Consider the following 27,417-nt stretch of genomic DNA (forward strand, 5'->3'; position numbering starts at 1 on the left):
GCTGCCAGGTTTCTTGCAGCAGGAGGATCTCATGTTCGCGTAGAAAGTATAAGAAGTCGTCCTCCTCCACCTTGGTGTCAGGGCCGTTCACATTCCAGGCACAAGTTTTGCAAGGGTGTGCATGTGCGGTGGAGCAACCATCATGCAGCTCCCATAGATCTGCTATTTGAGGACCCGACTTGCTGGTGAACATCAGGATTGAATTGCTGCTGTATTGCCCTAAATAGAGATAATTGCCTTGTTATTTGTAGTCCTTCCATGAATGCTGTGGGGTACTCTGGGCCAATCGCTCCCTTCAACAGACCTAATGTTGGCAGAGGCGGGAGCAGAAGGGCAGAAGGGCAAACCTTAGATAGCAGGTTGTCATAGGTTTGCTCTTGTCAATTCCCGATGCTGCAAATTGTTCCCTGTGCCTCCAGATTTGGGAGGCAATGTTTTTGTATGACCAGGTGATGATGGTGATGTCGTTCCCTGGTTGTTCGGGGTTGGATCTAAATTCGACTACTACTATGTTGTTGGACCTGATATGGTCTAGACCATGTAATGCTTTGAGCAATTTTAATACTGTGCTTTGGTTTAAGATGTAATGGAAACCCCTTGATTTATAATGAAGGATCAGCTCGATCCTTGCATTCTCCTATATCGTGAGGCCCCGCCCCTGATGCCATTTCTATGTTGGGGGAGTTGCCCCTGGTACCACCATTAGCCGTACCCAGATTTGGGATGCCTGGGTGATGGGGGTGGGTCTGGGGCACACTTTAAATATTGGTGTCGGGGGCCTCTTCTGTGATCAATCTTGGTGCGTTGTTTACCCTTGTGAAAGAAGGATGCCTGTTTTGTGGCTCAGACCTGTCTGTGGGGAGGGACCTTTTACGATTGAAGTAGTCGCAGATACTCAGATCAGGGACTTGGAGTTGTCTGGCCAAGGTGCCTTTGGAGCCTCAAGGTGAACCTGGTGGACGTGCTGTCTCGGCAGAGGACTCCTAAGTATGTGTTTGGAGTTCGGGCATTATTGGGTCTTGCCGCACAGAATGTCCACTTGACGTGCTAGCTATGGCTGCGTCCAAGCTTCCAAGTGCTCCTCCATTCACTGAAAAATCGGGTATGGAGTGTTGATGGGCGTTCTGATTTGGGGATGCTCTGTGGCCAACTTCTTATCTGAGTGGCTACAATGTACTTGGTTTTGGGTGGAACTAGCGCAGTTGATCGCTTTATTGCATTTGTTTTTTCTGCTTTTTCTCAGACACTTGCATTCCCTCTTTGAGAGTGAAGTTCTTGGACTTGTGTGCGGTGAAACCTCTGCTGGGTGGGTCATCTTGTGTAACCTGATGAGTTGACAGTATGATAACTGATCCATTCATTTGTGATGCCTCTGTATGCAGGGCTGAATTTATTTCTGGCTCCTCCTGCATGGAACGTTTGAGCGACGCTCCTGTTGATGAACACTCGAGGCGGCACTGTTTATGCACCTAATAAGGGTAAAAAAAATGAATGATTGATTTCGTAACTACACTGAACAGCTTCACTAGGGACGAGCTCATAGTGCAGGTTATTTTAATATGTTCTAGGATAATACTTATGATAGATCTGCCCCCAATCGAGGGGACTCAGGGATGTGTGCCTCTCATGACACACATTCACACACTGGGGCTTTGAGACGGATGGCAATAGCAATATGGCACAGGCCAGGGCTATACATTTTTCCCCCGTGTTCATCGGACACACTTGAGGATTTTTACTTTCTTTATTTAGCTTAGGGAAGTTTTTTTATGGAACTGATACTTACTCTGTTTTGTACATTGTAATGATGTGCTTTGCCATCTAGCTGATGTATAATTGCAGATTGAATAATCGTTTTGATTTTTATGCTTCTCCGATGAATTGATTTACTGAATTTATAAAGCCTGTAAATTTGACTAATCTTCTAATAAACCTTCATGGTTTGGAAGCCATTCTTTCTGTCGTTTTTGTGGAGCCAAATTGGTTTCACTGTACTTTGAAATGACGTGCTGATGTTGGTTACTACCATACACTTTCAGTCAGTAATTAAAAGACCATATCAGAAGTGGCACAATTTGTTTGACAACTACCCCAGAGCCGACAGGTTTAGGGAACCTTTCTGGATCAGTTGCACAGCCCCTTTATGCCCAGACGTGAAATGCTGCAGAGGATCTGTTTATTTCTGTCTCCGAGCAGTCGTTTAGCTGTACTTCCTTGTGTGTTTCTCTTATCAGTTTCCCGAGGACCAAGTACTGTTTTCATGCACAGAACTTTTTTTTGTTGCTCACATTGTCTGCAATAGCTGTGCGCTAGATGCCGCTTTGGCCCCCAACCCCATGCCACCAACACGATGTACACCTCACCCATTGTAAATGTTGTTACTCTCTGCTGCTTATACATTGCGACAAAGATTTGATTTTATATCGCAATGTTTTAAACATTGTAGTGCATAAGTATGTTAAATGCTTTTTTTTTGGCTTTCTTCGAAGCAGGAGCTGAGTTGTTATCCTACTTCGGACTTATTTCAGAATTTCAACATGGTCCTTTGCCACACTAGTATGTATGAAAACCCCTTCTGCAAGTTTGGCTTAAATTTGTTCAGGGTATGGCATCATTATTATCTCTGCCATCCTATAGTACTGGTTCTCTCATCTCTGGAACACAATAAAACCATTGAGAGAAGTCTAAAAAGGACTATTCAATTGTGGAATAACACATAAACAACTTACAACAAAAAAAGCATGTTTTTATTCACGTAGGCGAAACATAATGCACTTGCTAATGCCTGTTATTCATGTAGTTAATGATGGAATGGTTAGTGCTCGAGCAACACAGTTTACGTAACATTTGGTTATGAAGGGCCCAGTATGTGTCAATAGTCACAGCTGGTGCCTGGTGTTTTTAGGCAGTATATATATGTGTTTTGAAATGTTTATTCACACTTCATCGATGAATTTGATGATTGAAGTTGTTTCTGATATTTAGCTTGACTTTGGTTTGTCCAACCAGTGACTGGTTATTAGCATTAATGATAGAGCGTAACATAGATACACTTACAGCGATGACTCACATAAAGACCCTAAAATCTCAGAAATATTCTTACCCTAAGTTAGTTTCTGTGTAGAAAAACAGATGACGTGCGATTAAGAGTCATCTTAAAAGAACAAAATCCTTTCCAGCTCTGTATCATCAATGTTAACCCAGTATCACCTCTGCCTCAGCTTGTATGGCTTATGTTTTAGTAGCTCTGTCTCTGCTGTATCACTGACGTCTTACCAGCCTTACTTGCAGACCACCTAAAACATTGTGTAGTACCTCCCTAAGTAATGCAGCTCTAAAGGCCCATCTGAAATCATCTGAATGCCTATTGCTCTGGATTTATGGAAAAAACAAAACACTATGGTGTCATTCTCAGGTCAGCGCTGACATTCCTGGATTCAGAAACACATACTCAACCAGGCACAGTACACTATAAAAAACTGTGCTAAGAGGTCAGGCGATATCTCTGACAATGGGGGGGGGGGGGAGGGGGGGTGAATAGAAAAGGGCCCGGATGGAAGCAACAGAATCTGTTTTTTTTGCCAGCGATGGTTGTAAATAAACGTGGCGGAGAAGCGCAGGCACACCACTTGAACCTCAAACAGCCGAATAAGGAATCCTGGCTGAAACTGCTGCTAGAGCGACTTTCCTTGCCTTGCAGAACAGACCATATGAAGAGAGTAACAAATCATAGAAACTGCTTGCGTGGTTGTTGAACAGAGAACATAGCAGGAATCAGAGATAAAAACGGAGTCTGGGCTAAGGATTGACAGAAATAAAGAAATAGCGGAGGTATTCAATAACTATTATGAGAAACAATGCAAATCAATTAGCACCACAACACCAGAGGACATCAGAACATTTATTGAAGACCCTGAATTCCCGCTCGACAACAGGAGGCATTTGATGCAGAGCTAGAGGTAGGTGAAATAGAAATAGCTATCAAGGACCTTCAAACAGCCAAGGGGGTGGGCTCAAATGTCCTACCAATAGAGCTTTACAGAAGCATGGCCAGCAAAATACCTATGCACATGCTCCAAATGTTCAAGGAAGATAAAGAGCAAATCAAGCTTCCATACAAGGATGACTCATATGGGCCCATCTCACTAATGAACAAGGAGGCAAAGATCCTTGTGAACATCCTAGTAAATAGGCTTCGAAGGGTTATCTCCACCCTACTACACCCGGACCTCTCTAGTTTCTTGTCACATAGAGAAACTGGACTGTATTGATGCATGAGCGCCACTGAAAATTTAATTGAGCCGATGTTGGTACTGTCATCATATTCTACTATGGCGTTTGATACACTAATGTGGACCTGTATGTACAGAGCGTTTGAAAAGATAGGGCTGGGCCCTGATTATAGAAACTGGGAGAAACTACTCTATCAACAGCCCATAGCCCGAGTCAGAGTAAATGGTGCATGATTAAAACACTCGCAGTGAGAAAAAGGAACTAGGAAGGGGTATTTACTCTTGTCTATGATATTTATTATAGCCAGTGGCAGCTGCTGTGGCATTTAAGTGGTATAGCAGCATTAGAGAGGGCAGAGCGGGGGAGGGCAGAGAGGGGTGGCAGCATGGGGGCAGTGCGTGGGGAAATAATGTAAAAAATGATGTGTACCTGCTTCTGAAATGTCAGTGCACTCTCCCCAGCAGCTATGCCTCACTGCTGCAGCTTGAGTCCTCAAGCTGCTCAGGGTTCGCCCCTGCTGCCCACCAGTCTCGTTAATTTGATTCACTCGTAATTGCTTTTTTACTGTGCCTGCCCTGATTATTTCTCCTGTCTGTTCGTTTTCTTCCTCCCGCTTGTTATTTGCTTATTTACTTATTTACTTTTCAGCCAGTTCTTACGCCCGGCTTTCCCGCCACTGCTGCCCCTGCGGCCGCTCCCACCCCATCACAGCCTTGGATCCTGCCCCCTCCCCTACTTATGGCGATCGCTGCGGGGAGCACGCGTGATTCCTAGACCTCCGGTCCAGGCTAGCACTCTCCCCAGCAGCGCCACCTCACCGCCGCAGCCTCGAGTCCTCAAGCTGTTCAGGGTTCACGCCTGCTGCCCGCCAGTCTCGTTAATTTGATTCACTCGTAATTGCTTTTTTACTGTGCCTGCCCTGATTATTTCTCCTGTCTGTTCGTTTTCTTCCTCCCGCTTGTTATTTGCTTATTTACTTATTTACTTTTCAGCTAGTTCCTGTGCCCGGTTTTCCCACAGCTGCTGCCCCTGCGGTCCCCGTCACAGCCTCGGATCCCGCCCCCTCCCCTACTTCTGGCGACCGCTGCGGGGGAGCGCGCGTGATTCCTAGACCTCCGGTCCAGGCTAGCACTCTCCCCTGCAGCGCTGCCGCACTGCCGCAGCCTCAAGTCCTCAAGCTGCTCAGGGTTCTCGCCTGCTGCCCGCCAGTCTCGTTAATTTGATTCACTTGTAATTGCTTTTTTACTGTGACTGCCCTGATTATTTCTCCTGTCTGTTCATTTTCTTCCTCCCGCTTGTTATTTGCTTATTTACTTATTTACTTTTCAGCTAGTTCCTATGCCCGGTTTTCCCACTGCTGCTGCTCCTGGGCCCCTCCCACCTCATCACAGCCTCGGATCCCATCCCTCTCCCCTACAAATGGAAACTACTGCACGGTCGCGCAGCGGGTGCGCCTAAGGCAAGCCCATCTGCGCCCGTCCGCGACCCGACCGCGACCAGCGCCAGGAAACTTGGTTCTCCTAGATCCCACCGTTACGACTCATCCACCCTCCAAGCACTCAATCTCGGAAGACACGCCAGCAGTGCAAGATCCTCACCGAACACCACCCACGGACAGTTCTCATGCAGACCCTGCCACAGGTCTTTCACCATCGACAAAGCTCCCACAACCACCGAAGGCCCCCCTGACTTGCATCCTCTTCAACGTGCGCTCCCTGCATCGACATGCGGTAGAAATCCGGTACCTGCTCGACACGCTCTCGCCCAATGTCACCTTCTTCACGGAAACCTGGACCAATGCCTCCTCTGGCCCAGACATCGCCACTGCCATCCCCGACGGCTACAAGATCCAGAGAAAGGGCCGCTGCCCAGGAGGAGGGCTTGCAATCGCACACAAGACCACCCTCCGACTCTCCACATCCAGCACGAGTGACTCCCACTCCAACACAGAACACCTCCATTTCCAGATCCGGAACAACCCCAGGACCACACTACGCGGCACCCTCATCTATAGACTACCAGGACCCCGCACACAGACTGCAACTGCCATCGCCGAGCTCATAGCACCCCACACCATCACCTCCAAGGACTACATTCTTCTCGGAGACCTGAACTTCCATCTCGACAACAACAATGACCCAGACTCCACCACTCTACTCGACAACCTCGACAAACTCGGACTGAAGCAGCTGGGCAACACGCCCACCCACAGAGCCGGACACACGCTCTACCCCATCTTCGCGGGAAGGACAAACATCTGCTTCAGCCACACCACCGAGCCCCTCTGGATGGACCACCACTGCATCCATTTCACCTTCAACAGCACCACCGCACCCAAGCCCCCTCGTGACCACCACGACGGAACCTGGAGCCAGGTCACAGAGGAGCTCCTCAACACCACAGTCCTCCAAAACACCTCTGGCGCCACCACCAACACCAACGCTGCAGCCATAGGGTTTCAATGCTGAATCTCCTGCTGCACCGAGAAGCTCGCTCCCCTCCGCCACCTCACCAAACAACACCCTCTGAAGGCCGCCTGGTTCACCATGGAACTACAAGAAGCCAGACATGCCTGCAGACGCCTAGAGAAAACCTGGCAAAACCAGAAAACCACAGAAGCACAGGACAACCCCAGGAGTGCCCTAAAGGAATACCACTAGCGCATAAGAGACACCAAACGGACCTTCATAAGAGACAAAGTCCAGACCAACGCCAAGGAGTTGTTCAATGTCATACAGCAGTTCACTAAGCCTGCCAGCGAAGTCATGGACATCGCACCTTCCCAGGAACTTTGCAACAAACTCAGCTCCTACTTCCATCTGAAGATCAAGGCCCTCAACTACAACTTCAGCTAACCATTATGGCCACCACCTCTCGTCCCACCGCCACCAATTAGCCTACCATCACGACCTGGGATCCCACCACCGTCAAAAATATAACCATGACCATGAAGAAAGCCCACTCAGGCGCCCCTACGGACCCCTGTCTACCACACGTATTCCACAGGGCCTCCGCTGCCATCGCACCCCAACTAGGACGGACCATCAACACCTCCTTCAGATCCGGAATCTGCCCGGACGACTGGAATCAGGCGGAGGTAAACCCCTCCTCAAGAAACCAATAGCCGACCCTACGGACTTGAAGAACTACCGGCCCATCTCTCTCCTCGCCCAGCTGACCAACTTCATCGAAGAGAACTCCATCCTTAATGCTTCCGAGTCGGGATTCCGCAGCAACCACAGCACTGAGACCGCCCTCCTCACTGCCACCGACGACATCCGCACTCTACTCGACCAGAGACACACCGCGGCCCTCATCCTTCTAGACCTCTCCGCAGCCTTCGACACCGTCTCACATCGCACTCTCGTAGCCAGACTTCACGAGGCGGGGGTACAAGGAACCACCCTTGACTGGATCCAATCCTTCCTCACCAGCAGAACCCAGAGGATCAGACTCCTCCCTTCCTCTCCAAACCCACCGATATCAACTGCGGAGTCCCCCAAGGATCATCACTCAGCCCCACACTTTTCAACATCTACATGGCCCCCTTCGCTGCCATCATCAGACAGCACGGGCTCAGCATTGTATCTTACACTGACGACACCCAGCTCATCCTCTCACTCACGAAGAACCACGAAGACACCAGACTCTGCTTCCAGAAGGGAATGAAGAACTTGGGAGCCTGGATGAAGGACAGCTGCTTGAAACTCAACTCAGAGAAGACCAAGGTTCTCATCCTCGGATCCTGCACCTCTGCCTGGGAAAAGACCTGGTGGCCCCCCGCCCTCGGGAACCCACCCACCCCTACGGACCACGCACGAAATCTCAGAATCATCCTTGACTCCTCCCTCTCCATGAACCGCCAGATCAACGCCGTGGCCTCCACTAGCTTCAACTGCCTGCGCATCCTCCGCAAGACTTTCAAATGGATCCCCCCCGACTACAAAATGACCGTCACCAACGCACTCATAACCAGCAGACTAGACTACGGCAACGCCCGCTACGCTGGAATCAACAATACTCTTCTACACAAACTCCAAACCATCCAGAACGCTGCAGCAAGACTCGTCCTCGGGACCCAGCGACACAAACACATGACCCTACACCTACGAGGCCTCCACTGGCTCCCCGTCATGAAGAGGGTCACCTTCAAACTCCTCACCCACGCCTACAAATCCCTCTACAACATCGGACCGAAATATCTCAACAATAGAGTATCTTTCCACGTACCCAAGAGGAATCTCCGCTTTGCCGACCTCGCCCTGGTGGATGTCACCCGCATCCGCAGAAACAGAACAGGCGGGAGAGCTTTCTCCTACTTCGCAGCCAAGACCTGGAACGAGCTCCCTGTGAACATCAGACACTCCCTGATCCTGCACGCTTTCAGAAAGGACCTCTAGACCTGGCTCTTTGACTGATCTGGAGCTGCCACCCCCCCCCCCCCCCAGCACCTTGAGACCCTCACGGGTGAGTAGCACGCTTCACAAACCCCTGTTTGATTGATTGATTGATGCCACAGGGCCCCCTACGCCAATCCAGATGCTGCAGTCATGCAATATTATCCAGCATGAAAGCAGAGTCTTCATTGGTAGTTAGGCACTCACTAGGGGACTACGACCCTCTCCTTATTCTCCACCCGGATGTAAAGCCCAGCTCGGGTTGAGAGATCTAAGTGAGCATGACGGTTTGGCCGGCCTTAGACAGCCGACCAAACCGTCATGCACACTTGAAGCAGTGTCACCACTCCTCCTCCTTCCTGCAGCTGTGTCGACATGTCAGATTGGATTGCCCTGCTCCGCCCTGGCGCTGCTCCAACCTTGGCTCGGCTGCAGGAAGTGAGCGAGGAAAAATAAAATGATAATAAACTCTGTTATTATCATTATATGTTTCATTTTTCAATGCTCAAAAGCAGTGGGGCAACACTCCTCCACCTGCAGAGGAGCTGCTACTGATTATAGCACTTGAACCACTGGCTGCCTGAGTAAGAGAAGATGCACTAGTTAAGGGGCTGAGATCGGACAACACATGGGATGAAAATATTTTGCTATACACAGATGATGCTCTGCTACATGTAGCGCAACCAGCGACAACTTGTCCTAGACTCCTGCAAATCTTTTAAGTTGTCGGCAACTATTTGGGGTACACCATAAATTGGGGGAAATCCCATTTATATCCACTCAAGGGACACTCTCCAGATATCCCACTCGAATGCCCACTAAGGATCTCCATAGAGGGATTTCGCTACTTGGGAATTTATGTCACAGGAGATGTAGAAGGTTTCCTCTAAGGGAACCTATATACAGTTTTAGATAGATTTTAGATAGATTTAAGAGGATGTTAAACATTGGAAAGCCTTGCCAATATCAGTGCTGGTTAGAGCGGACATATTTAAAATAGTGACATTACCTAAATTGTTGTATACTGTACAAAACATTTCATACAGGATTTCAGTGGAATTTGTTTAGGCCACAGAAAATACAGAAGTGAGATCCTTCAGTGGTATAAGAAAACACCTCACATTGCACTGGGAAAGTGTACGAGAGGAATGTACAATGGGAATAATAGCTCTGAATAGAAACATTGTTAGGCCTCAAATAGGTAATGTAGAATGAATGTTCCTTTGTATCCTTGGATGATCCAGTAATAACGGTGGATAAACATGCCATGGAACTCAGGGGATACCCGACTGCATTATGCACATAACAGTTGAGCAAAGTCCCTACCAGTTCATACACAGACAGTATTCAGGATTTGGAGAGAGGCCACTAAATTCTTGGGTTGGAAAGGAGTGATCCCCATGGAGACCAGCTTTGCAAACACCCTGGCAGAGATAAGGAAACTTGAGGGGTTCTCTAGAAGGGCCCTAATTGGAATAAGTAAGGTTGGGGGCATATGGAAAAATGGCAGAATAGAGTCGCTGGGAACATCAGCTGGCAAGCACAAACTGGATGGATATCAAGGAAAATGTCCCTGTGGAGGATTCCTCACAGCAAGAGGATAGAGTGTTACATGAACCCTTTCCAAAGAAAGTTATATCACTGATTTATAGGAAGATTATAACACGAAGAGATATTAGTGGAATTAAGAGGTAATTGGGAAAAAGTATTTAGAATAGTTGAGGAAGTGTTATGAGCCTCCATGTACTAGTGATTCAGTTGATACCATGGGTACCTACACCTGTCTCGGCCATTTTGTGTGTTGATGATGGGTAATTGGGTTGTCAGAAGCGGTTAATCATTGGAGGTAGGAGATGAGAGGAGCCCATATGTCTGGGGGCCTGCTGGCCGCCGGCATCAGATCCCAAAATTCCCCTAGAAGTGTCTGGCAGTGGGCTGCATTGTCCAACCAATTTTTAACTGTTGGCCCTTGTTTACCCCCCCAGTGGATGGTCACCCTACGCTTAGCAGGCACTAGAAGCATCGTAATTAGATTGCGGTTGGCATCTGTCGTATCTTTGACGTAACCCAGAAGGCATAGCAAGGATTCGGGAGTGACATGTTCAAGTGTGATGGCGCTTAAAGCAGTGCATACCCCATGCCAGAATGATGAAACCCTGGGCACAACCAGGGCTAGTGGGCAAAGTCCGTGCCGGGAGCCGAGCAGCGCGCGCATCTGTTGTTGACGAGTAGGCCCATCTTTTGTAATGACGCAGGGGTGCGGTAGAGTCTGTGCAAATACATAAAATGAAGGAGCCTTAGGCGATAGTTGGGGGAGAGGCGCTTAATCTGGTTGCAACAGTTGAGCCAGTGCTCATGAAGAAGGTCCCTTTCTAAGTCTACACTCCACGCATTACGGGCGCAATCAGTGATAGTGGAGGAGGCAGCCAGTGTAAGAACGTACAGTCTAGTGACCAGCTTCCGCGGGGAGCTGGAGGAGTGCACAAATTCAAGGGCAGTATTGGCCTGGGGGAGTGTGGGAACTTCTCTGCATATCGCTTGGATCTGATAATACAATAGCTTGTCGAGTGGAGCAGTATTTTCGTGAAGGGTAAAAACTTGTTGTCGGGGTAAACGTCCGTTATGGTGTTACGGCCCAGGTGAGCTGCACGGCGGGCCATGCCTGCTGTCTGCAATGGGGGGAATGCTGGGTTGCTAGCAAGTCTCACGGAAGATTCATACAATGTGCCGGCGCCGATGTATTTATGCAACCCGTCCCAGGCCCAACGCAGGCATTCAACCATTTCAATCTCGCCGCGAGGGGGTTTGGGTGGGAGAAATAGTGCGGTCTGAAGCGGCCATGGGGCAGCAAGATCAGTCTCGACTGCCACGTGGGGCTGGAAAGACGTATGGTGAAGCCAAAGAGGAAAAATCTGACTTGGGTGCACAGCGCGTAGATCTTAAAATCTGGGACTCCCATACCACCCGAACCAAGGGTAGTGTAAGAATATCATAAGCAATTCTGGGTTGGCATCCAGCCCAGATCAGAGTGATAATATTGGAGCGCAATTTGTGGAAAATATGCGACGTGAGAGGGACCGGAAAGTTTAAAAAGAGGTGCAAGAATTTTGGGAGCACCACCATTTTAGTGATCGCAATGTGCCCAGCTAATGATAGCGGGAGATTTTGTCACGCACAGATCTTGGTCACCAGCCAGTCCATCGCCTAACCAAAATTGGACTTCCAAAGTTCCCCCACATCCCTACTAAGATGGCTGACGGGCTATCTAGTGGGACCCGACGCCCAAACAAAGGGGTAGTCAGTGGTGAAGGGCTTTGTTGCATCTGTGAGGGGGAAAAGGACTGACTTGCTCGAATTGACTTGGACTCCAGATATGCAACCAAATTGCACCACCTCCCTCGTCATGGGCGCAAGATTTTCCTGAGGGTCTCGGACGTACATCATGACATCATCTGCGTACATGGAAGTGACAAGGGCGCGAGCCAAGAAGCCAATGCCCCGGTGGATGTGGTGTTGGCGTAGTCGTGCCGCCAGGGGTTCCATGGCGATGGCGAAAAGCATGAGGGAGAGGGGACACCCCTGCCTGGTGCCTCTCAAAATAGCGATGGGGTCAGTGATCTGCCCATTTATTCTGATGGGGGCCGTGGGAAGCGTGTATAGTCATTGTATCTTACGTACAAAATTTAGGCTGAAACCCAAGCGTGGGAGAAGGTAGAAGAGGAAGGGCCACTCCAGAGTGTCGAAGGCTTTAGTGGCATCCAATAAGGCAGCCACAGCTGGTAGTGAGGAACTAATCTGATGGAGGACTGAGAAGATGGTTCGTAGATTGTGAGAGGTGGGGCGCCCTGGAATAAAACCGGATTGATCCAGGTGATTGATTAGTGACATAAGTAGGAGGAGGCGGTTGGCCAGCAATTTGATGTAAATTTTATTATCATTCTTTATGAGGAACAGTGGACGATACGAATCACAGCACTCGGGAAGTTTATCCGGTTTCAAGAGAAGGGTGAGCAGAGCCTCGAGAAGAGATTGAGGGAAACTTCCACGTTCGAGAGAGTCATTGTGCATTGCGGCTAAGTGTGGGACAAGAAGGGGCGTGTATGTTATGTTATGTTATGTTATGTTACAGGAATTTATTGAGCGCACGTATACCCGGGGGTGTCTTGGAGGTGAACATAACAGTGATACAAGAATATTTTGCCCCTAATGCTGAAAGAGCCAAGTTTTCAGTTGCTTCCTGAAAATCGTCAGGGAGCTAGCATTTCTGAGGAAGAACGGAAGGGTGTTCCACAATTTAGACGCTCCATAAAAGAAACTGCGTCCACCCCAGTGAGTTTTAAAAATTCTTGGAACAGCGAGTAATCGAGCTCCAGTGGACCGCAGCTGTCTAGTGGGACAATACCAAGAAAGATGATCCTGCAAGAAAATCGGACCAATACCATGCAAGGCCTTGAAGACAATGCACAGGGCTTTGAAATCAATACGCTGGGGTATAGGGAGCCAGTGGAGATAGTGGATTTCATTGGAGACGGAGTGATATTTAGGAATATCCAGTATGAGACGAGCCGCTGCATTCTGGATCATCTGTAGTTTATGCAAATGTTGCTTCTGTGCATTCAAGAAAAGGCCATTACAGTAGTCAAGCCTAGAGGAAATAAGGCAGGAGACTACTGTTCTCTTGGTGTCATTGGGGATGTAAGGAAAGATTTTCCTGATTTTCTTGATAAGAAAATACGATGCCGACACTACCGCGTTTGTGTGGTGATGGAAAGTGAGCTTAGCATCCATAAGCACGCCCAGGTTCTTTGCCTTAATCACCGGAGTGGGCGGGGAACCCAGCTCAACAGGCCACCACAGATCATTCCACGGGGGCTGAATGCTCCCGAAAATTAGGACTTCTGTTTTACTGGAGTTGAGCCTCAGGCAGTTTGCTGTCATCCACTTATTAATTGCGCTCATGCAATTCCTAAACTGCGGAGCTGGAGACTGTTGAGATTTGGAGGTTGCACCACAATCTGAGTATCGTCGGCGTAGGTGGTCAGACTGAAACCAAAATCCCGGATAAGGGGTGCTAGTTCAGAGACATATATGTTAAATAGTGTGGGGCTTAGAGAGCTCCCTTGTGGGACACCGCAGGGGAGTGTGTAAGAGTCTGAATTAAAACCATCCATGGATACGGTGGATGTTCGATCGGCGAGAAAGGAGGCTATAAGTGCGCGTGCTGAATCTCCTAATCCTAGCTTCTCCAAACGTCTCTGCAGAAGGCCATGATCCACCGTATCAAATGCCGCAGAGAGGTCGAGGAGCACCAGAGCTGCTGCGCCTCCACCATCCATAACTGCCCTGATCTCCTCGGAGGCTTTGATCAATGCCAACTCTGTACTATGGTCCTTGCGGAAGCCAAATTGGGTATGATCCAATAGGCCATTGGCATTGATAAACAGGGACAATTGGTTATTCATTATTTTGTCCACTATCTTTGCTGGCAGCGGCAGTCTGGCAATAGGCCGATAGTTGGAGGGGTTAGTCGCATCAAGATTGTTTTTTTTTAATAAAGGTAAAATGGAAGTCTGCTTCCAGCTAGTCGGGAAAACACCAGAAGAGAACATCAGGTTAAAAATATCGGTGAGTGGAGAACTCACCGACTGTACCAGTTCCTGATAGACCCTTGGGGGGCAGGGGTCTAAAGGTGAACCCGACTTAGCTTGAAGGACAAAGTCTCTCACTGTGTCTATCGAGATTGCAGAGAACACAAATGGTGGATACTTGTTAGTGCTGGGGCTGTTTGGGCATAAAACTGGACTGGGATCAGAGACCACCCTAAAAAAGCATTAAAAATATCTAAAACCTTAGATTTAAAAACCTCGGCCACCTCGTTGCAGAATTCCTGGTTGACCCTCCTGCCTGAGTTAGTGGGTGTCGAAAGCTTATTGATCACTGCAAACAGTTCTTTAGAAGAGTTGGCGGCGGACTCAATCTGAGAGGTAAAGTATCTTTTTTTTTCAGATATGAGGAGTTTTTTATAATTGGATAGTGCAGTCTTATACGCTAATTTCTGAGGCTCATCGTAGTTGTATTGTTTATAGAATGCAGCGGTGAGGCCATCTGACCCAGGAGCTTTGTCGCCCGCGAGCCCTGCGATGACCGTAGAGATCTCCTCCTGACTGAATCGTTCATCCAGGTAGTCCCGATGGTTGTTACTAAGCCATAGAATTTCGATGGTATCAAAATATTGGTCCATAGTCCAACGACGGGCCGCCTCACCAGCAGTGTATAACTGGGAGTAGAAGGCTGAGATTATGGCAATGATTTACATTGGGGAAGTTGTTCTGCTAGGGGGCCTCATCAGACATGCGGCTGCCTTAGGAGATTCGCAGGAGTTTTGCCAGGGCGATCTCCCTCACCATAACGATGGGCATGTGTCTCTCTACCCAGAAATGCGATCTCCCATCCGCCTCCTTGTGGAATTCAGTAAATTTGGCTCCGATCAGCGCAAGAGTGGCAGGGGTCTCAGGATTGTTGGAGGTCTAAAGTTTTAACATCGTTCTCCTGGCGCTCAAGGGTGCCCCAAATTGATCTCAACACCCCAGACTGCTTGGCAATACACTCCCCCCGAATTACAACCTTAAAGCCCTCCCAGAGGGTTGAAGGTGACTCTACTGAGCCAACATTGTGTTCAGAGTATGCTATTATGGTGCCGCAAATTTCTTCGTGGAAAGCACCGTCTCAGAGAGCATTGGGGACAATTGCCATGCAAACATACAGCGCAATATGAGTGGGAGCCACAAGCATAGGCGTGCAGGTGCGTGATCGGATAAGGTGCGGGCCATGCGATCCACTGATGTGGTTCACAAGGAGACGTCATGGGTAGTGATCCAAAGATCATGGCGAGACCATGAACCCTACGAGCCCGTGACACAGGTTCCCTCGCGCCTGTCAGGGTACACTTGACGCCATGCATCCAACAGGGAGTTATCCAACATAATGGAGTGGAGAAGGGAGGCGGCCTGAGGGTGTTGGATGCGCGGTCTCCAGAGCGGTATAACGCTTGTGTGGGAGCTATGTTAAAGTCGCCACCCCAAATCAGGGAATGGGGTCCCAGGAAAGAAACGAGCTGCCAAATGTGTGTGCAAAAGTCAGGGTCATCTGAATTGGGGCCATACAGTGCTGCTAAGATCAGTGGTTGATTGTAAAGGGTGCCAGCAAGGACCACATACCTGCCCTTTGAGTCACTGATATAGTGGGTGTTGTGCCAGGGGAGATCTTTCAGGAAGAGAATGGAGATGCTGCAGGAGTAGTTAGAATAGAAGGAGGTGTGCGAATCACCCCAATGTCAAGATAGCAGCCTAGATGCAGTAGCTGGAAGGAGGTGCGTCTCCTGAAGGATACCGACATCCACCTGGTGTCTAATAAGCTGTGCATGCATAAGACTTGCCTTGCGGTGGTCCATAGGCCTCTAATGTTCCAGGTCCAAAATTTTGTGTCCGTCATGTGGTATCATGGAGTGGGTCGATAGCAGATTTCCAATAGTTTGGAGCATGAGGGACTGCAGCAAGTGCCGTGATGAATAACGTATTATAGAGTGCATATCGCAACAACTTGCCAAAAATGAAACCGAACAATAAAAGAAACCAGCCTCTTGCTGGAGGCGTCAACCCCGTAGGAAAATCCCCATCATACCCACCGCCCACTCCAACCCCTCAATTAGGTTGAGTATCTAAACCCTCCCCGCCCAGGGAACCCGAACTTGGAGAGATAGCTACGCAGATGGGAAAGGGAATCATCCGAAGGGGGCATGGTTCCACCTAGCATACAGCCCTGCCAATTAGACAGGGTGGCCAAGCAACGATAGTAGCCGGACATTGGTGAAGCAAATCATAAGTAAGCATAGAGGTGACCCTCCCCAAAAGAGATTCAACTGTGAGTTTACAACATTGTCACATAGACAGTTCTGTTATCCATGCTGCATTGCGGTAGAAAACCAATGAACAGTACCCCGCAACTTAGTTAATCATTGTCACTTAATTGTCGTTTTTTTGCATATTGAAGGCTCCTAGATGCATTACGCTTCTGCACATCTAACTTATTGGCAAAGAACAGTGCAGCCTTGGGGTCACTGAAGATCTGTGTTTGAGCGCACCTCTTGGCAGGGTAGATCAGAGCGTATTGCACCTCCTGGTGAAGTGGGGATAAAACGATAGAAGATTCCCTTGGTGCTGCACTTCGCCCATCCCCCGCACCGCCTGCAGCACAGCGTCACAGTAGTTGAACAGCTTGGCAATAATCGGGCGAGCTGGCGCTCCCGGACTGGGTACCGTCCCAGAGATCTAGGGGCCCGCTCCACAATAAATAGTGAAGAGAGCACATTGCCTAAGAGGTCCCGCAGCAAAGTTTCCACGTAATACTCCATCCTCGAGATGCTGGTAGACTCGGGCAGGCCAGTGATGCGAATATTGCCCCTACTGGAGCGCGCCTCCAAGTCCTCGTTCTTAGCCCTGAACAGTTCCAACACCTTATCCATCCAGAGCAATTGTTGCTTGTCCACCGTTGCCCCGACTTCTGACACTCATGCCTCCAGCTGAGTTTTCTGTGCATCGTGCGTGTCCACTCTCACCTTCACCTGGTCGAGGCGAGGAGTCAGGCGGTCAAGTTTGGAGTGTATCGTGCGGAGGCTGGATTTAACTTCCAGCAGGAGTGCCTTCAAGTTGCCATCTTGCGCCACTGTGGCTTCTGTCTGGGTAGACTGGTCTTCCTATTCTTGTGTGGGCTCCTCCTGTCTGGTTTGGCGCCTGTTATCAAATGAAAGCTTGGTCTTCTTTGCATCCGCCTTGCCCTTGTTGCTTGATCCAGTGAAGGAGGCGGGAGAGTAGAAGAGGATGACGCCCAACACTGCAGGACTGCTGATGTCCCGAAGGCTTTCGCGCAAGGCTTAGCACAAGCGCGATAGGCCACCACACGAACTTTAGCCTCGGGGAATGCCCTCTCTCTACCCAGTGACTTGTGGGCATCGCAGGCTGCAGAGACCACTCTCTTTGCATTGTGCGCAACAATTAAGTAAGGTTCAGCAGGCTGCCAGGTGTGCGCTGTGTCGCTAGCGCCTGGAAGAGAGTGGCAGGCGCCTTCCCAGCGTGGCTTATTTCAACCTGTCACCCCGGCAGGCTCTACTAGGAATTGTCCAGGGTTATCTAACACAACAAGGGACGTGTTGGTGCGTAGGCCGCAAGCAGCGAGTTGGTAGTGCATTGCAGGCTTGCCGAGCAGTCAGCTAGGTCGCCGCACCAGGAGGCATGGCGCAGGTGGATCGCTGCAGCAGGCGTGTGTAGCCTCTCGCGTTGTTCACTGTGTGCAAGGCCCACTGGGCTGAAGATCTAGCCTGTAAAAAGATGAGGCCCACCTAGCGTCAAGCAAGTGGATGCAGGGCGTTTACTTGTATTTGGTGCCTGCTCGGCGCACCACCAGTGTCCCTCAGGCCTGTTCAGGGGCCATGCCAGCCCCGCAGGCACCCTGCATGATGCAGCGCCTGCGGCGGGTGCACCCTGACCCGGGAAGCTGGAGAGGTGCGGAGCTCCTGTCGCGAGGCCCATGCAGACACACCAGCAGTCGGGAGGAGAGCTCCCTCTCCCTCCATGCCTCGTCTGCCCGGCCCCTGCGGTGCAGCGCCCGCACACCTACCCCGCCCCCAGTACCCCGCCGCTGCAAGCAGCACCACTTACTTGGCCTCATAGTGCACCCCAGAGCCCAGCACGGTCCCACACCTTCTTGCGCCGCAGCCTCCAGGCGTTCCCGCAGTCTCGGTGTTGGATTGCACTGCCGGATCGCCTCCCAGCAATGCAGTCAACAATGCAGCAGCACGTCACTCCTGTGCCGCAAGGGCTGCCCGTACTGCTACCTCCTGCTTGAACGCTGGGGCCGCAATGTGGGTATCTGTCTCCGCGGCCCTCGTGGGACGTGTCCCCGCTGTGGCGGAATGTTGCTGTCGCCACAGTCTCTAGGGTGCAGGTACCTCGCAGCTTAGGTAAGGGGGGTCCAGGGAGCCCCCTATCCGCAGGATTCTAACGGATGATCGGATTGCCCGGCAAAGCCCACTCAAGGTGCGGCCATCTTGCAGCCGGCTAAGCCACGCCCCTCGGCAAAATGTAATATAGTGTGACAATGCCAGATATACATTCCTGGAAGAATGATATTGACTGGTATATGCTAGTCGCAAAGCAGAGGATGTCTTAAGAAATGGAGGAAAATCTGTCGACCCGGTCAGCAATACAGGGTATTACAGAGGATTACAGGTCGCAGAATGTCAACAGTCTGTTCTATAGTGCCTAGAAATAATTCAAGAGGGGAAAAGTAAATGCACATTATTCAAAATCTAGGCAACCTTAATTCCAACTTGATGCTGGATGATTCAAAGCGGTTGCCGAGTGGTGAACACCTGTTTAATGGTGACTAACCTTTGAATTGTAAAATCAATAAAGGGTTAAAAAATGATACACACACAATGAGACGTTTCTTGGTAATGCACCCATGATTTGGAAACCATTTCAAAAGGGTGTCCTTCAACTCATTAGTCAAGGAACAACTCAAGCTGCAACTTTAATGTAAAATGAATTATGTTACTAGAATTCACATCCCATATCACAATGTCAGCAATTGTCTCCCTCCCCTCTGTTCACCTGTCTTCTCTTGATGTTTTTAACATATGTTACCACTCTATGCTCTTTGAATGACTTCTAACGTTTATGTTCTCCCATGTCCCCACACTTCAGTGAAGTAAACTGTAATATCTAATGTTCATTAAAAATATTTTACTGCCAAGGTTAGTGGTCAGGTGATCGCCCTTGAACCAAGAAAGTGTCTCCTGAATGTGTGGGATCCCACAGACTTGAACCACATGGAGCAAAATTGGGCAACCATAGGTATGGCATACGCCAAGAGAAATATCGCCCGGCAGTGGGGGGCTCCAGTGGCCCCTTCTCATAAACAATGGTGTGCTGACCTAGACAGGGCCATGGTGGCGGAAAAGGCAGTCTTTATTCATAGAGGCTGTCCTCAAAAATGGAAGAGGGTATGGGGCAGATGGAATGAATTTCGAGGAAATTTGTGTACTCCACCTCCAAGGGATTCAGACCCAGACCTGAGTGACTAAAAACGTTCATGGGTGGTCGTCACGTAACGCATTTATAATTTAAGGGACGGGGTCGAAAGCAAATCCAATTGTATAAGCGGTGAACTCTCCATGACACAAGAACGGGTAAATGATTGTACGGAATCTAAAATGGTATAATTAATTGTATCGGACTGTGAAGCATTGTTAACCTCAATAAAATGTTTAATAAAAAAAATATATACTTTACTGGATAGTAATACTTAAAAATATCTGCACCCATTTGTTGGTGCTATGTGCACCAAAACCACTGTGTAGCATGTTAAGACACTTCATATGAAGGGTGGAGAAGAAGCCATTTTGAGAACTAAACAACTAACATATTAATCTTCTCCTGTATATATATATATTCTGCCTGATCCTGTATCACTGATTCCTTACCTGCAGCTGCGGTCCATTCAGGTAACAACGGTGGGGCCAGGTAACGGGGGATTTCGAGGGACGATGCCAAGCGAAAATTAAATAAATTATTAATTTTCCCTCTGCATTGTCCCTCGAAATCCCCCCTTACCCGGCCCCACCGCTGTTACCTGCATGGACCGAAGCTGCTTACCAGCTCTTCCTGCTCCTGTACCACTGATTCCTTACCAGCTCTGCCTGCTCCTGTACCACTGATTTCTTACCAGCTCTGCTTAGTACTGTATAACTGATGCCTTACCAGCTTTGCCTACTCTTGTATAACTGATGCCTTACCAGTCCGGTCCATTCCTGCATCACTGATGTCTTACTAGTTCAGCCTGCTCCTGTATCACTGATGCCTTACCAGCTCTGCCTTCTCCTTTATCGTTGGTGCCTTACCAGCTCCGCCTGCTCCTGTATCATTGGTGCCTTACTGGCTCTGCCTGCTCCTGTGTCACGGATGCCTTACCAGCTCTGCCTGCTCCTGTATCACTGAAGCCTTCCAGCTCAGCCTGCTCCTGTATCACTGATGCCTTAACAGCTCTGCCTGCTCCTGTATCACTGAAGCTTTAAAAGTTCTGCCTGGCTCAGAACCACTGATGCCTTACCAGCTCGGCCTTGTCATCTATCACTGCCAGGTGGGAGCCCCTGGAGGAACAGTCTTCTCGGCTCGCGCTCCAGTTCTTCTCCTCTGATTTTACTGGGAAGTAATAGCACTTCCGTCCATGCTGCTGCCAGTTCAAAGGAAAAGATGGCATAGGATCAGCTCCTGCTGGAAAAAGAAATGGGATAGTTAATAGGGATTTCAATTATTGATTAAAAAAAAGAATAATAGCTTCTCCTAGGTTTTCAAAAGGTGGAGTTATATATATGCTCAATGCTGAAATCTGTGTCTGGCTTGTGGGTCACAGGGCCGACTACTGGCCAGTCCGATTTGGGCCTTGCATCCTTCTGAAACTGGTCAAATCAAATCAAATTTATAAAGCGCATGGCTGCACTAGCTAGTGCGTCCCTGCGCTGCGACAAGAACCCGTTTCAAGCAGAGGATGGAGCAGAGGGAAGTCAGACAGTGGAGTTACTAGATGGAAAAAGCTACGTCTTGAGCTTTTTCAGGAAAATAGTCTCCGAAGATTCCAGCCGAAGCTCTATCGGAAGCTTATTCCAATGAGAAGCTGCTAAGAAGCTCTTCTGATGATCGGGATGTTGACCTCACCCGTCCCACTAGATCTTAAGTCCCGCGTGGGCACAAGAAGGTCATGCAGATAAGAGGGGCCCTTCTTCTGCATAATACGGTGACTGACACACATGGCTTTAAACAAAACACGTTCCCTCACCGGGAGCCAATGCAGGGAAGCCAGGGCCTTACTGAATGAGGCTCTCCTCGGGAGCATTAAAACGAGACGCGCAGCCGCATCCTGGATGCGCTGGAGTCTCTGAACACATTTAATGTTAGCTCCTAAGTACAGAACATTCCCGCAGTCCAAGCGAGATGTCACAAGGGCGTGGACCATCGTTTCTCTCGCTGACACCGGCAGTACATCTAAAGTCTTCCGGAGAGTGCGCAGGACCCCAACATAGTTTCCCGTCACTCGCCTGGTATGAGTCTCAAAAGACAGTTTGGTATCCAGCCACATCCCTAAGTTCTTTACCTGGTCCTTAGGAGATGGAGTCGGACCCAGGGTTTGAGGCCACCAAGCAGAGGACCAGATCAAGGGGGCCTTACCTATCACTAGAACCTCTGTTTTATTGCCATTAAGTTTAAGGCAATTAAAGGCCATCCAGGATGCCAACTCTTCAAGACACATTGAGAAGTTGAGTGCTGCCTCCTCAGAGTCTTTAGTGAGAGTCACCACAAACCATGTGTCGTCAGCATAAGACACCACACTAACTCCAAACTTCCCTACAATCTCTGCCAGGGGGGTAATGTAGAGATTGAAGAGAGTAGGGCTATGTATGGAGCCTTGTGGGACCCCTTGGTCCAGCTTGACACTTTTAGAGAGGAAAGGTTTCTGTGACACCTGAAAACTACGGTCAAGTAAGAAAGAACCATTCCATCGCCCTACCAACCATGCCTCCTTCTCTAAGGCGCTGAAGTAGCGTGTGATGGGCAACAGTGTCGAATGCGGCCCTGAGGTCTAAAAGGACTAGAGCAACCGTCTGTCCTGCATCTACCTGTCTACGGACAGTTTTGGTAGATAAGAGCAGAGGCGATTCAGTAGAATAAGTGGCGCGAAAGCCAGATTGTGTAGGGTGGAGAAGGTTGTGGTGATTGATGTGGGCAGTCAGTTGGATGTTTACCACCTTCTCTGCTACTTTCGCAAAATAAGGCAGTACTTTGAAACCAGACAACTTTAATAGCAAAGGATGCTTTGGAGGTCATTGTGGTGTCTGGAGCCTATGGTATGTGGCAGGCCCTACCAAAAAGTGCACAAACGCAAAGGGAGGTACTAGTATTAGGGGTTTGACCTTGAACCCTCCTTTATTCATAACCTCTGGCTGCGCCCGGCCGGAGGCATGCATGCATCACACAAGTTACTATCAGGAGCCAGGTGGCTCACGACATCCCATCCAGCCTTTTAACTGAACAAAACATGAAACAAAATAAAACATAAAAAGAACTGACAGAAAGGTTTTTGGAATATCGAGCTGCATACAGGTCACCTTCTTCTCCGCTTCTCAGCTTGCTTGCATCAGCACAAAAAGTCTCACAATTTCTGACTCAGTTGCGGGTTCGCCCGTAACCCGTAAGGGTGCCCCCCATTTGTGCCAACAAAGGTTGGCACAAATGCCACTCTTGCCCTCCGTCGCAGTTGGGCCAATTTTCTTGCTGGGTGCCCTGTTCTCCAGGCGTTGTCATGCTTTCGTCCCCTCGTGCTGTTTCTGCCCTACAGGCATCCAGCTCTACCTCTTCGGCCTCCCGATCCTTCTCCACGGAACCTTCTGAAACCAGTATATATTTCTTGACACCTCATTAGCGCCCTGACTCGCAGTTTCCATTATGCCATGAACTTTCACCATCCTCCATGTTTCTCTTTCAAACGGCGTCCAGAATTTACAACAGAGATGACAATTCCGGATTACCAACTTGTCTCCCTCTTGTATGGCAGGGTTGACCACCCCTCTCGCTTGGCTAGCCCGATCATTGCTGTTTCTCCTCTTCTCCTGGGCTGCCTGGACATTGATATTGGGAGGATCCCAGTTCAGGCTGGAGAGCAATAAATATCTCGCAGGTCACTTCATGAAGAGATCACTGGGCGCACATCCTGTCGTGCTATGTGGGGTCAGCTGGTAAGCTCTTAGAAACTGGTGCAAACATTCCCTCAGATGCTCTCTTTTTTTTTCTCCAGAATTTTATAAAGCGCAAACTTGACCCGAAGGTATCAGAGTGCTTTGCATGAGCACCAGTAGCGTTGCAGATGGAAACATTAATTTTTTGTTGGGCACGGGGAGATTAAGGGAAATTGAATCACAGGATGTTGAGTGTCCCTGCCTAGACTCGAACCTAGCTCCCCGCTCTACCTGTAAGGCCACATCCTCTCCTTTGTCCACGGCAATTTGCAAGGCTTTGTTGAGAGTCCTCATCAAAATCTCCACTTCCCCAATAGCTTGAGGCCACTAAGGAGTGATTCAATGGTGCTTAATGTTGACACGGTGCACTCCTGGTGAACTCCTGTCTGGGAAATGGAGGCCCTTTATCTGTTTGATTTCATTGGGCAGACCTAGGAATACGAACACCTTTTCCAAGGGTGGTTTCACGTACTTGAATGCTGTAGAGCGCACAAGTTCAACAATGGGGAGTTTGGCATGGCCATTAACCAGGGCGAGGGTCAGCCAACGGTCTGGAAAACTCCCAAAGTCCATGATGTGGGACGACCATGGCTTCGTACAGGGTGCTTCGGTGATGGATAAGGCCACAGGAATATCTCCACCCGTGATGATGCACAAGGGACAGTTCTTGACCCATTCTTCAGCTCTCTGATCCATACTAGGGCACCATACCATCTGCCTCAGCCTGGCCTTCTACACCTTGGTGTCCTTGATGGGCCAAATCTACCATCCGATTCTATAAGCTTCGGGGCATCACAACTTAATGGCCCCTCAGAATGACTCCTTCCCCGCTTTGGCTGAGCTCATCGTGACACCTCCACATACAGGTTTGGGTTTCCTTTTCCTCCAAGGTTAGTCCGCTCACTCTTCCAGTGGTGCTGTTTAGGCTGCCCCCATCACTTTCCTAGGCATGGATCTGCCCGCGTCACCTCCGCAATTTTGGAGATCGATAACACTCTTGGGCATGCAGTCTCTGCCACCAGAGTCACACAATCCTCTACCCCTGCGTCGTCTTCCTGCTGATTGCAAGGGTCAGCTGTCTAGAGGTGACTGGAGAGGTAATCCGCCAGGTTGTTAGTTCCCGGCCAGTACACCACAGTGAAGGAGTACTGTTGGAGCTGGACAGCCATACCTCCCTGTTCATGGCGAGCCATTTCTGGCGGATCCAACAAACAGCAGTACCACTGGTTTGTGGTCTGTTACCACCTGGAAGTTCTGACCACACAGGTACTGATGGAAATCTTTGCAAGCCCAAAGGATGGCGAGTGCCTCCCATTTTATTTGTGCCTAGAGGGTCTCCAATGCCATGAGGGACAAGCTGGCATACGCAATGGGCACCCTTTTGTCTCTGTTCTGCCTCTGCAGCAACATGGCACCCAGTCCTACAGGACTAGCATCCACAATGAGTTCAGTTTGATGTGCTGGATGGATGTACGCCATGGTGGCATGATGCAAAAGGGCTCACAGATTGTGGCCACGTTTGGAGTAAACCGGCCACAGTAGTTGGCCATCACCAGAAAGCTGCGAATCTCAGCTGGGTTTCAAGGAATTGCTGCTGACCTGATGGCCTCCACCATTCGGGGATCAACTTGCAGACCATCCTTGGAGAACTTGTATCCGAATAATTTATTGTCATTCGAGTAAAACAGGAACTTCTGTCGGTGAAGCGTGAGGCCATGTTCTGCTGGGCGGCGTAGGGTCGCCCGCTGCCTGGCATGATGTTCCTCCAGGGTGGTGGAGTAGCTGAGGATGTCGTCGCTGACATTCAACACCCCCATCAGCCCGAGAGCAACTCCCTGATAGCCTCCTGCAATATCTCAGCCACGGAGGAAACCCCAAAACTGAGTCTCTTAAACCTTCTTAGTCCAACATGGGTGGAAAATGTTGTGATGTATCTACTGGGTTTCTCCAAGGTGAGCTGGTGATAGCCAGAGTTCAGATCTAACTTGGAGAAGGACCTTGCCCCATTGAGGTCGGCTACGACTTCGTCAATGGTCGGTGTCAGGTGCCTCTCAAATAGCCATGTTGGGCAGTCTCATGTGGACACATTATCGAATCACTGCTGGCTGTTTTGGTTACGGAGCGATAACCAGCGGGAAGACTGTGGTAAGTGGTAGCTGGTAGAAATGTGTATCTGTGTTATTAGCAATGATGGGGTTATAACAAGTATTGTGATGTAGGTGGAATGTTAGCTCATCGTTCTAAGTTCTAATGTGTCTTGATGTCAGATCTTGCTACTTCTCTGTTTGGATCAGTCGTGGGTTTCCATGTCTCAGAATAAATCTACATTTTTGGATTCTGCTACTTGAAACGTGTTTGGATTCTTTCTTTCCAAGTCTGGGACCTTGCTACAATTATTGGCGACGATTGCTGGTCTTGTGAAACCCACCGACCTACCAATTTCGATATTTGGATTTTGACTTCAAGAATTTTTGCTGAGTAAATTTTTTTTTGGGCATCATTTCATGCTTCCTTTGAGACATTTCTACTTTCGTCCCGGATTCAAGTGGATTTGAGGTATTTGGACTTTTCCACTGTGTCATTTGGATTGCTGACGAACCTGTTGTGATCGAGGAAAGGGCTGAATCATTCACGAAGTACTGGCATGTACAATTTGAAAAAAAGAAAACTGTAACTGGTGTAATTCTAGTTGACAGTCATCGCACTTCAACTGTAAGTTACCTTCGTTGTTTAGGCCGTTGGCTTGTAGTATTCCTTTGAATGCAGCCTGTAATTCCTGAGCGCGCCGCATCGCATCCTTCAAGTGGTGTTCTCCTGCGCACGCATTTGTTCGTCTCTTGTTCGTTTGAACTCGTCTTTCGTCAGAGAAATTTCACGTAAACGACGTATCACGCAAGCGCTGTATCATCATCACGCTATTCACGTCGCTACGGCCATCTTGGATCACCATGATAACTCGGCGATTGCTAGTACACGATTATCTTCGTTCACATAATTAATGAAAAGCACGTTCATATTTAAAGCGTTTCAACAGTTCTCTGTGGATTTTACTCAAAGGAGAATACTTTCTCTTAAAGGTATTCAATTATAATTGGGAACTCTTGTACACTTTAGTACCTAGACTTTGACTCAGAATTTACTTACTGTCATATATATATTTGAGTTTTTTTTTTCTTTTATTTCCAAAAGCACTCCATAATTTCAATACTTATTTCCTCTTTACATTGTTTATTATTAAGATGGCTTCTTCTTCTTCAAATAACGTCATGCAACCACCTCCATTTTTAGAAAAGGCTGGTCAATCACTCCTTTGCATAAGTGGTACAGAAATTTTGAAAATTATCTGGAAGCTATTGATGCGTTAAAGTATCCTGCTGCAAGAAAAAAAGCCCTGTTATTTAATCACCTAGGTAATGCTGGTCAAGAAGTTTTCGATAACTTACCTGTTGTACCTGCCCCCTCCAGAGATGAAAATTGGAATGTATTCACGGAAGCACTTACTAGAATGGGTAAACAATATGTTGATGAGCCTTCGGTTATGGTTGAACGTCACATGTTTTTCAAACGCAAGCATGACCAAGATGAATCAATTGAAGATTATTTAGCTGTCTTGCGTGTTCTTGCCTCTAAGTGCCAATTTGATAACTATTTAGATACTGCTTTACGTTACCAACTTGTATTCAATTGTTTTAACAAAAAGATACAAGAAAGGATTTTAACATGTAAAAATCCGTCACTTGATGAGGTAATGGAATTAGCACGAAGCATTGAACGATCTGTTGTCTCGTCAAAAATAATTGCACAGGATACTCACAAACTTTCGGAAAATTCGAAAGTTATAGCTTGCACAATTGATAATGATGAGGTTAATGCTGTTAGCAATAGACCAAGAGTGAATCTACCTTTTGAAAAAAGAGGTACTTTTTTCCGGTGTGGCTCAAA

At 48.6% G+C, this 27,417-nt stretch overlaps 1 protein-coding gene across 1 annotated transcript in view; it reads right to left on the reverse strand.

The window, feature by feature from the left end:
• The window catches only part of LOC146813018 (killer cell lectin-like receptor subfamily B member 1B allele A), a 158,856-nt gene that overhangs the window by 67,829 nt on the left and 63,610 nt on the right, over nucleotides 1-27,417 (reverse strand). The window contains exon 4 of the mRNA XM_085620044.1: nucleotides 20,796-20,959. Within this exon, the coding sequence (XP_085476170.1) occupies nucleotides 20,796-20,959 (164 nt within the window). The remainder of the gene's footprint in view (nucleotides 1-20,795; nucleotides 20,960-27,417) is intronic.

This window comes from Triturus cristatus, chromosome 7 (genome assembly GCF_964204655.1).
Source record: "Triturus cristatus chromosome 7, aTriCri1.1, whole genome shotgun sequence".
NCBI classification, from domain to species: domain Eukaryota; kingdom Metazoa; phylum Chordata; class Amphibia; order Caudata; family Salamandridae; genus Triturus; species Triturus cristatus.